At 36.6% G+C, this 10,987-nt stretch overlaps 2 protein-coding genes across 2 annotated transcripts; one reads left to right on the forward strand and one right to left on the reverse strand.

Annotated features, from left to right (window-relative positions):
- Positions 1-508: 508 nt before the first annotated feature.
- On the forward strand, positions 509-4,270 carry LOC109206485. The gene is made up of 4 exons (XM_019369309.1): positions 509-1,286; positions 2,424-2,648; positions 2,824-3,207; positions 3,361-4,270. Exons 1-4 carry the CDS (start codon positions 696-698, stop codon positions 3,835-3,837), a joined length of 1,677 nt encoding a protein of 558 aa, XP_019224854.1. The 5' UTR covers positions 509-695; the 3' UTR covers positions 3,838-4,270.
- Positions 4,271-5,558: 1,288 nt separating this feature from the next.
- Positions 5,559-9,828, reverse strand: LOC109206486 (putative receptor-like protein kinase At3g47110). The gene is given in 4 exon segments (XM_019369310.1): positions 5,559-6,121; positions 6,123-6,213; positions 6,338-7,379; positions 7,382-9,828. Coding segments are annotated over 4 exon segments (3,087 nt in total). The 5' UTR covers positions 9,041-9,828; the 3' UTR covers positions 5,559-5,826.
- Positions 9,829-10,987: the final 1,159 nt, after the last annotated feature.

Consider the following 10,987-nt stretch of genomic DNA (forward strand, 5'->3'; position numbering starts at 1 on the left):
TAAAACTCCTATTTGAATGAGTAGAATATTTTTTTGTATTTTTATTTTTTATTGAGTATTGATAATTATAATATCTATATTTATTAATTCAAGTAGTGTAACCAATTAATTCAAAATTTAAAATTCAATAAAAAGTTAGTTAGAAAAGTAGTTTATTTTGTCTTAACAATGCCACTTGGCTTTTTGTGGTTAAGACACTTGTCTTAATGTAGTGGTTTTGCTTCTCCTATTCTATATAGATAGATTTTTTCCATCTAAAAACTTGGCCAAACACCTCAATTTTTGGCAAAAAGTGCTTTTGGCAAAAAATAAAACTTGGCCAAACAGCCTATAAAACAACCTCACGTCTAAATGCTCACAAATAAAAATTTAAATAATTTTCTTATAATCATATCCAAAGACTCAATAGAGAAAAAAAGAATAAATAAAACAAAATCGTTTTCCACTACAATCTACAAAGACTACTTAAAGGTAGGAACCCAAAAGTCTTGAATTTTTCTTCGTAACAAAGAAAATATTGCTGAAGAATCAAAGTTAATTTAGATAGGGACGGCGTCGTTTAATTTCCCGCCCAAGTGCTGTAAGAAGTAAGAACTCATTCGCCACCACTGAACACTAGGCAGTGGCTCCACCATCCACCACCCCTATAAACCCCTAAATCCCATTCCACTCCGCCGTCTTTCCGACGGCGAAAAATGTCTTTATCCATAGTGGAGCGATCACTCTTCAATGACAAAGACGGCGGCGCCACCATCGTCAAACACCGGTTCCTAGGGTTCCTAATCTGGCAAGCACTTCAATCCACCGCCGTCTTCTTCCTTTCCAAAACTCTACTCCTTTCTCTCTTCACTCCAACCCCTTTCAAACCCTCATTCCTCAGTCTCTTCGCTTTCATAGTTTTCCACTTCTCTCTTCTCTTCTTTTCCACTTCCCTTTTCATTATCTCCTCTCCTCGGCCTCATCGCGCTGCTTCTCCTTTGGAGCTTCTGCTCGGCTCAGTTAAGCTGATATTGGTTCCCATTTCTAGTTCCCAGCCGCTACTCTCCTCCGATTTCCGGCTCCGCGCCAGGGTTTCCCTTAGCTACGTGCTATTCGTGGCGGTGTCTGCCGTATCGGCTTCTTTGTCTATGATTAGTTTGTGCTGGAGCTGTGGTGCTTTCGATCAAGTGAAGACTAGGCGGCTGGTTATTGGAAAGTTAGGGTTTTGGGGTTTGCAGCTTGGAATGTTCTACGCGGTCCACTATGTGTATAAGAAACGCTGGGTTTTGCAGTTCCCGATTATCCAGGTATAGAAATTGTTGCTCTACATCAGTTTTAATATATTGATTGCACATGAATAAATTGTGATATTGGATATGCTTTTGTTGAATTGGCTTTTAACTGAGTGATATCCATAGTTCTCTGTTGCTAACTGAAAGTGAAGAGCTGAATCATAGGTGTTAAATTTGCTGTTTGCCTGATTGAATATGTACTGATGTTTCATGTAAATGCGTCTTACTCTTTATTAGAATGTCTTGCACACTCGCTTATTTATCTTTATACTATACTGAGGAAGTTATTATTCTGGTAGCATAAGTAATAACAGTAGTTCAAATCACAAATGATTTATATTGGCATATTATTTTGGTCTTTGCTGTGTTATTCTTCGTGTATAGACTGTGAATAGGCGCATGATCCACTGGAGAAGCACACTCTTATAACTCTAAGGTGATAGTATACCTCGACCTTTTTAGAACATGAGTAAGATAGATATCGATGAGTCGAAGCACTTCCTTTTACACTATTTCTAAACCTTGCTCGTGCTTCATGTATAGAAGTTAAATAGAGCTATTTTCTATTGTTTCATGCGGAAGTGATGGAATATAACTGAATTATTTGTCACTTAATGCCAGGACTTCCATTAGTGTGGTACTCATTGTAATTTAATTGTTTTTCTTCACTAGATTTAAATCTTTATAGGAAAAAAATAATGTTATTTCATACTCAGTATTCGTTGAGGCCTTAAGCTAGTATGACAACGCCATTTTTTTTGACAAGGAGATGCTTACTTCTTTTGTGTGTGCGTGTATGTGCGTGTGTATGTGGAAAGGGTGGGGGTAGTTGCGGATTTTTTTGATAAGGTACTTTTATTGATGTATACGGGAAATACCTTGTATACGAAAATCTGATTCTGCATGAAAGCACCCAATCGTCTATGCGTACTGGAAGTCGGGAACATTTAACTGAGAGTTTTCAACTCCATTTGTGATTCTCTCATTGCTATGATTCTAATAATTTGATTTCTCTTTGGTTGCTTTCTCTCTGCATGAACAAGATTGTCTGATTAAATATGCACGTCCCATCATGTAAATTGCAGTTTGATGTGGTGACTTGTAGTATCTTTTCTGTAATCCAAGGTACTAACAACAGTTCCATGTCAACAGCGTCCTCCCTTTTTCAGCTTTAAGATGGGGCTACCTTTAGCTGTTGGAAAGGCTCTAAAGCTTTCAGCTGTTGGTTATGTCTTTTCAGCTCTCCTTGCGGTTTTTCTACCTTACGAGTTTAAGGGTCAACTTCCTGTAGGAAACTTTATTACTGAGCAGATTATCTTTTACATCGGAAGTTTTGTGGTGATTCTCTGCTGGGAATTATCTCATCATTTACACCAAGTCAGTCTCTCTCTCTCTCTCTCTCTCTCTCTCTCTCTCTCTCTCTCTCACACACACACACACACACACACACACACACACACACACAGAGACACACAAGTAGCTGTATATGTTCAAGCTGGTTATTTTCTCAAGTAGCATAAAAAGCTAAAGTGATGTTGATTTGACTATTTAGGTGTTGCATACAAAGCGGTCTGTCTTTGCCCCTCCAAAAGGTTCTGCAGCTGCTGAGACAAATCCAAGTGAACCGCTTCTTGCCTCATTGGAGGAGAGCACACCAAAATCTCTTCTGCAGTATCTTGCATACCTTGATCTTTGCATGGTATGCGAGAGTAATGTTGACCCTTGGCGCCGAGCTGCCTTCTTTGAGGAAAGTGGTGAGACATACAAAAGAGTAATTTCTGTATGCTTGACCCCAGTTGAACAGTTCACGAGAAACATAAGTGAAGTTTTGGAGAGCTCTCCAGTTGATAACTCCTTGCAACTGTCTCGTCAGTTGCGTTCGCCAAATGAACAGCTTGCTGATTCAAAGATTTATGAATCATTTGATGACTTTCAGGTAAATCACTAATTTCCATATGAATGAATGTTAGTATTAGATATTGTTCTGCTTTTTTCTCTCTGGTCGTTTGTTCTTTTATGAATTAAATTTCTTCGGTTTTGCTGTCATTTAACATATCCTGAAATGGTCTGTTATTACTAATACATGCAGCTACTAGCCTGGTGTGCTCGCATTGTGGCATCACTGACCGTGCATTCACACAAGGAGGATAGGTTTGGTGTTGCTCAACTTTCTGGGAGCAATGCGGCTGTTCTCTCAACTTTGTTGTCCAGTTTATTGGTTGTTGAAACTCTAATGGGCAAGAAAACCAACTTACCGTCATCGAATTCTGTAATGGATCCTGCTGGTATTAAGTGGGCTACATTAAACTCAGGAAGGAGAGATTCAGCTGCAGGTGTTGCAGGAAAAAGAAAAGGAGCCCCTTTTTATGCAAAAGCTTATTCGATGGCTGATATCCTGAGGACTTCCATCTACTGTATTGTCTCTGCTTTCTACGATGAGATGTCGCATGGTGCCAAGGCAGGGCTGCTTGAGAAGGATTGGATAATCAGTAGTAAACCGCTGTATGGAACTCGTGAGCTCCTTTCACAGAAATTGAGGCTGTTCCTGGACTACCAAGCTACCTAGGGTGGATTGCACTTCATGAAGGCTGATTTTGAAGAGGTTGCACTTGTGTTTTGAGTGGGGATGTTTACTCAAAGGTCGATGCCTCAGTCCTGGGATGAGAAATGGCGTGAAAAAGAAAAGATAATATATTCATACCAGGTCCATCTGGTGGTTGTTGTCTGTCATCAGCATAGGTTCAGATCTTGGCGATTCTCGTCTTTTCTTTTTTAGATGGATAAATATGGGGTGATGGGTGTCATTTTTGTGCATTATTGAGGTACGTTTTTTAGTTTGAATTTCTTCCCTATGGAATCGCATATACATCTGCAATTTGCTCTTGTGCATTTCTTTGGGAGCAGTATATGCATTAAACAATCTGTAAGCATTTAAGAGGAAAAAAAAACAATTTTGAGGAGATCTGCATCTAATGCAAAGGCAGTTGGAATTGAGGAGATCATGAGATTTTTTTTTTGATTGTTGATGCTGCACGTGCAAGTTGAAAATAACAGTTCTGTGTTTTAGCTTCAGAACATCTATTTTTGTTTAGTTGCGGCAGCCATAGAGTGGTCTCCAACCAGCACCTCATTGACTTTTACTTATTGAACTATCGACAGGGGTACGACCTAAACGTTGTGCAACTCTTAAAACTCTGGTAATTACCAAATTCAAATCATTTGTACTAAGTGTCGACTGAATGGGAGAACCGTTATGCTTTTACATACTGTAGCAGTTACGAGGTTAAGATGTTTGGACAATATTTGGAAAAAAGATAGTTAATTTTGTTATTTTGGTGAAGTAGATGTTTTTCTTAAAAAAGGACGTGCTAGTATTTTGTGAGTGCAAGAGGAATTATATATCAAAGAATCAACTTGAATTACTACTATTTTATTTGCAAGTTAAAAAAAATTCACGGACAAACGTCAAAGATAGTTGAGGAAAGGTTGTAGAGTAAAAGTTACCCACTTGTATGTAAAACTTAAATTGGGTTGCACATATGGAGAATGGATGGATACAAAGGATAAGCATATATAGAGACGTGTTGTTTGTTTCATATATCAAAAATAAAATCCACTTGTAGGATTTATGGAATGAGAACTTATAAGTTTTCTAAAGGGTTATCATTAGTCTCTAAATCCATCAATAAATTATTATTTCACATAATGTATATTGTCGCCATCGAATTTATTAAGTATGTTGATTGATAATGAACCTCACGCATTAATAAATCAAAACGAAATTATATACCTTGTTCATAATAATTATATTCAGATTAAGAATATAAGTACATTTAATTAACTAGATAATTTATTTTTTATATTCAGTATAAAAATACTTATCTCTACTTGGTTTGTGCAATCAAGATAAAATATTTAATCTTGTATAGATGGAATATCCCTTGTGTGGTGGAAAGGGGGTGCTGGGGTTGGAATATCCCGATTTAGTCTCTCTTTTTATTATAGGCGCAAATGCACCAATCCTTTTATGCTGTAATGTCAAGTTTAAGTTGCAAATGTGAATTAGTTGCTGTTATGGTATGTTAAAGAAGAAGACAGGGCCTGAATTAGAATTTGTAACTAATAATAACATATAGACCAGTATGGAAAAGTTAGATGTGAAGACGAGATTGATATACTTGCTTTCGTAGAAAGCCAAGACATAAACGTCCAAAACTTTGCTAGTTTTGCTTCAAAAGAAGAATGAAGAAAGCTTCTGGTTCTTTAATATAGAATTCAAACCATGGATTGAAAATGCTGGATTTATACGCCCTATCAAGAAGACAAGCGGAAGCTTCCCAATCTCATACGTACATAACTTCTTAAACTTCGCTACTCTTGCTTAAGAAAGAAGAAGCAAGTAAGTTTCTAATGCTCTAGTTTTGTTGCAGATTTCTTTTTGTCTTTACAATTTCCATTATGGTGAATTTTTCAATTCCTAACATAACATAGTGAAATAGCATTGCATGAAAAGTAAATTCAAAGTTTCAGTTGTTATCTAAGGCTTCAATCCTCTTCATCTGTTTTCCGTTACCAGAAATTTGTCTTTGATCTGTGCCAACTGACTGTAAACTTGCCTCATTGTCAATCTATCTCTTGGGGATTCAGCTGAACATGCAACTCCAATCTCAAGTATATCAACCAAGCATTCAATCTGACGTCTTTCCAAATTAGCCCAATATTCTTCTCCATTGGTTGTTTTCCCCTTTATGTCACCATTTAGAGTTGTTTTGTCTAGAATCTCCATAACTCTCTCCGGTAACGCTGTTTTCACAAAGTGGTAGAGGCTAGATCTCTCTTGGAACAAAGTGTGTGGGTCTTCTTCCAGTGAATATCTCCAATATTAGGATTCCAAAACTGTACATATCTCCTAAAATGGAGACCTTACCGCCTGTGCCATATTCTGCAATCGATAAAGTAAACCACTAATGTTAGACAAAAACCACTAATGTTAGTGCACATGTTCATGTCGAACTTCAGTTACAGATTTACGTAGCTTTGTTTTGCTAATTGCTAGACATATATACCTGGAGCTGCATAGCCAATGGTTCCTTTTACTCCAAGTGAGCTAAACTGATTAAGATTAGCTTCAGTATCAAATCCAGGAAGGAGTCTCACCAAACCGAAATCGCCAAGATGAGCTTTGAGATCTTCATCAAGAAGAACATTTGATGGCTTTATATCACAATGACCTATCGAAGTTTGGCACTGATGATGAAGATAGTGAAGGGCAGAAGCCATGTCAGTTACGATATTTATTCTTTGAAGAATGGTCAAGCTATCCTTTGGTGTCTCCACTTCTGGATGTAACCACTCCTCCAAGCTCCCATTTGGCATGTACTGATATACCAAAGCTTTAAACTCATTTCCTTTGAAATCAGTACTTGAGCATGCTATGATGACCTTGACAAGGTTCCGGTGCCTAATGTTTCTCAATGCTTGGCATTCTGCTATGAAGCTTTTCGAAGCTCCTTCCTGCTGGAGATTGAGTACCTTGACAGCAACAACCATTCCGTTAGGGCCTAGAGTTCCCTTGTAAACAGTCCCGAAACCTCCAGAGCCAATTAAATTTTCAGAAGAAAATCCACCAGTTGCTTTGAGGAGCTGTTGATAAGAAATTTTGGTGAAGTTTCCAGATGTAGGTCTATCATCTATTTGATCTTTCGAACTTCTTCTCCGATAATGGAACACAATAACCAGCAGCAGGATTGAGAACGAAGCAACAAATACAATGACCAAAATAAACTTGAGGGCAAGTACATGCTTCTTTCGTGTTCTCTGGGGTTCTTGAACAGCACATGGTGGTAAATTCAGTTCTTGAATCCCTCCACAAAGCTTGCGGTTCCCAACTAATACCACAGCACTTAAGTTGGAAAATGGTCCAGTAACAGGAACATTACCCTCTAGATTGTTAAATGACAGGTTCAAGTAGATTAAGGAACTAAGAGTTCCCATGGAATGAGGAATGGACCCGGATAGGTTGTTCAAGGAAAGATCTAACAACTGTAGATTCTTCAAGCCGCCTAAATTAGGAATGGTTCCTTGGAGGGAGTTTTTCTGCATTTGGATTTTTCCAGCAAATCCAAGCAGTTTCCGAGGGACGGTGGAATTATACCGGAAAAGTTGTTATGAGAAAGATCAAGAGAAATAAGACGGCTCCAATTTCCTATATCGGTTAGGAGGTGACCAGTAAAGGAGTTATAAGACACGTTAACTAGTATGAGAGATGAAAGAATCGCGAGTTGCTGGGGTATAGCTCCACTCAGATTGTTTTTGTAAAGCAGGATATATTGCAACTGCTTACAGTTTCCTAGAGTTGGAGGTATGGTTCCTTCTAGCTTGTTATATGACAAATAAAGATATAAAAGTTTAGTAAGGTTGCCTATAGGAGGAGGAATTACCCCTGTCAAAGAATTTGAATCCAAACCGAGATTTCCCAAGTTTGGTAGGTTGCCAACAGAATCCGGAATGCTGCCCGTTAGACGGTTGTAACCCAAGTAGAGTAAATCCAAGCTCACCAAGTTTGAGATGTCTTTAGGTATGGTTCCTCGGATCTGATTTCCCGTTATAATTAGCCTTGTCAAATGGCTGGATAGGTTCACTATGGAGTTGGGAAGAATACCTCCAAACTGATTTAGTCCGATATGTAGGAATTGAAGGTTGCTGCAATTAGTTAGATGATCTATGAAGTTGAGGTCATCAGGTGCACCATTTCCAAGAGAGTTACCAAAAACATTGAGCCACAGCAGATTTCGTAGGTTACTAATACTTGATGGTACGGTTCCAGTGAAATTATTTTGAGGAATATCAAGCTGCAGCAGTTTTGTAGCATTGGCTAAAGAGGATGGAATGGAACCAGTGAAGTGATTCTGCGCTAAATGAAGTATCTGAAGATTAGGGAATAAGTTGCCTATATCGGATCTGAGATTACCACCAAAGTTGTTGTAAGAAATTGATATTAATTCAAGAAAGGACAAATTATACAATGAAGCAGGAAATTTCCCTGATAGTCTATTTACTGCTACTCCAATCTCTCTTAATTTGGTCAGTCGAGCAACTGAATCAGGTACTTGTCCTACTAAATTGTTATATGATAAGTGCAGCTGTTGTAAAGATGTTAGATTTCCAATAGAAGCAGGAATTGTTCCTGTTAGATTGTTATTTCTGAGATAAAGTTGCACTAGCTTTATAAGTGATCCAACATTAGAAGGAATCTGTCCTACAAGATAGTTGCGTTCTAAGACAAGGCTCTTGAGGTTAACACAATGTGAAATATTAACTGGAATTCCCCCTCCTAGTAAGTTGAAACTCAGATTCAACTTTTGAATCCTAAATAACCTGCTGAGTTCTTGAGGAATTTGACCGTGTAACGAATTTTCTGAAAGGTCAAGAGAATTGAGGAAAGAAAGGTTTCCAAGATGAGGTGAGATTGTACCTGCCAATCTCTGACCCTGGAGATTCAAACTGATGACTCTTTCATGTCTAAGGCTACATCTTACTCCAGCCCACTGACAGAAGTCGACAGATTCATTCCACGAGGCCACAACTCCGGATGGATCTTCAGTTATTTGGGACTTGAAGCCAATTAAGGCAAGCTTATCAGTCTCATTACTAAGTGCTGCAGCGGCAGCGTGCAGTAAAGAAAAGGAAAGCAAGAGTTGCAACACAAGAATGACAGCACGGATAGCTAAGAAAGTGTGAAAGCTAAAACTTTTTGTGGGAAGTTCCATTTGGAAGAATAATATCAAGGAAAATGTGAATATATCAGTGTCTCTTGTGAGAAGCAACCTTAGGTTTGCTTCTTATAAGGGTTGTGAAGTAGAATTACTGCATGGCGATTACTGATTAGAGGAAAAAATAAAATTTCTAAGTTGAATTCTGTTATGTAAATAATTTTGAGGATGGATATATTGACCAAAGATTAGAGAGATATATTTCTGATACATATGGAATAAAATCTAGCATGATATCCTAATATAATATCCTAAAGTTTTTGTATTTGGTGTGATTAGCTAAGTTTGAGTTGATGAATTTCCTCTTTAAGATATGCATCAATAATCTCTAGCTCTTAAAATTGTTGTTCTTCGCACGGCAAAGAGTTGACTATTATTATACAATATGTAAGTTCATTCGTTTCTGTAATTTATAATTTGATTATTTATGAGAATGAGAAAAGCAAGTTTATCAGCCTTATTCCAAATTAATGATGCTACGACATTGAAAATGAAAGAGTGGTAAAAGAAGAAAATACTGACCTTTGCAGCAGGAGACGAAAAAAGGGTTGAAAAATGAAAGAAGCTGCTTTTGTGAAAAGTTCATTCCAGTCTTCTTTTGTTAGTTTATTTACTCAGAATGAGTAAAATAAGATTGGCAACGATCTCTCAGGATCAAATGCAGTAACCTTATGTTTACAGTGTGATCACTAATCTAGTTTGAGCTGCAAATGTGAATTTAGCAGTTGCTGTTAAACTGTCTTTGAGCTCAACCGTGATTTGACCAGCAGTAGCTTTTATTTATTTCCTTATTCTTAAGACAGTGTTGGACCAAGTTATTAGATATACATTAACTTAATTGTTCCTATTGAAAATAAAATACAAAATTCAGTATTTAGAAGTATATACGTCATTGATCGTCTGAATTTGCCTAGGCATAAAGAAATAAGGTCTGTTATTCGTTGTGATAGTACATATTTTCCAACGCAGAAAGTAAGGAAATGGTTCTTGAAGTTGAATTCTGCCATTTTGTTCAACATCCCATGAATAAATAAAACATCTAAATCCTCCATATAATGGTTCTCGTTGACTTCTGAAGGGTTGGAGTCATCTATATTTCTGTTATCTGTTCACTTTGACCTTAACTCTGGAATAACAATTTTCTTATGAATACGAATTTAGTCATCACGAGGGTTTGACCAATTTCAATTTCTATTATTCTTTTGGCAAGACTAAGAGCCCCTTTGGACATACAAAATTTTTCCTTTTTTTCAAAAGTTGTATAATCTCTGCTTTTTTAGGTTGTTCAGATAATTTCCAGTGTTTGATGTAGTTCACCCATTTTTTTACAAAAAATATTTGCTGATTCTTTTAATTTAGTAATTGATTATTCGTGAAAAAGCCCGAAATGAGTCTGGACGTTAACTCAAAATAGTCCCCCAAGTATTCAGAATTAATGCACATTTAGTATAGGATAACAGTTTCAGAGCCTGTTTGGCCAAGTAGTCAAAAATTGCTTATTTTGAAAAGCGCTTTGGTTCAAAAGTGCTTTTTGAAAAAGTATTTTTGCAAATAACAGTTTGTGTTTGGCCAATTCGTTTGAGTAGTACTTATTGCAAGCTTATTGTGTTTGGCCAATCTTTTAAAAATGCACCTTAAGTATCAAATTACGAAATTTGTGATTATATTATTTAGAAAAAATAAATAAATTTAGACATTTATTATTAACGAGTTCAATTAAAATATAAAACATAAAGTAAAAATATAAATTAAAAATTCCAATCAATATAAATAATTATTCCAAAGCAATAACATTAAGTGTTTGGTATTATTTATTGTAATAATTTAAGTATGTCAAAATACATCATTCAATATATATTTAAAATCAATTCTTAGGAACATGAGAAAGAGAAAAAAGATATGATTAAAATAAAAAAGAGAAGAAACATATAGTAAAAAAAAAAA

Source organism: Nicotiana attenuata, unplaced genomic scaffold (assembly GCF_001879085.1).
Source record: "Nicotiana attenuata strain UT unplaced genomic scaffold, NIATTr2, whole genome shotgun sequence".
Taxonomy (NCBI): domain Eukaryota; kingdom Viridiplantae; phylum Streptophyta; class Magnoliopsida; order Solanales; family Solanaceae; genus Nicotiana; species Nicotiana attenuata.

Bases quoted from the DNA above. Each gene is read 5' to 3' on its own strand.
- LOC109206485 (XM_019369309.1), top strand. From the start codon at position 696: ATGTCTTTATCCATAGTGGAGCGATCACTCTTCAATGACAAAGACGGC. The intron at 2,649-2,823 runs GTCAGTCTCTCT...TTGACTATTTAG, and splicing joins TATCTCATCATTTACACCAA to GTGTTGCATACAAAGCGGTC. The intron at 3,208-3,360 runs GTAAATCACTAA...TAATACATGCAG, and splicing joins AATCATTTGATGACTTTCAG to CTACTAGCCTGGTGTGCTCG.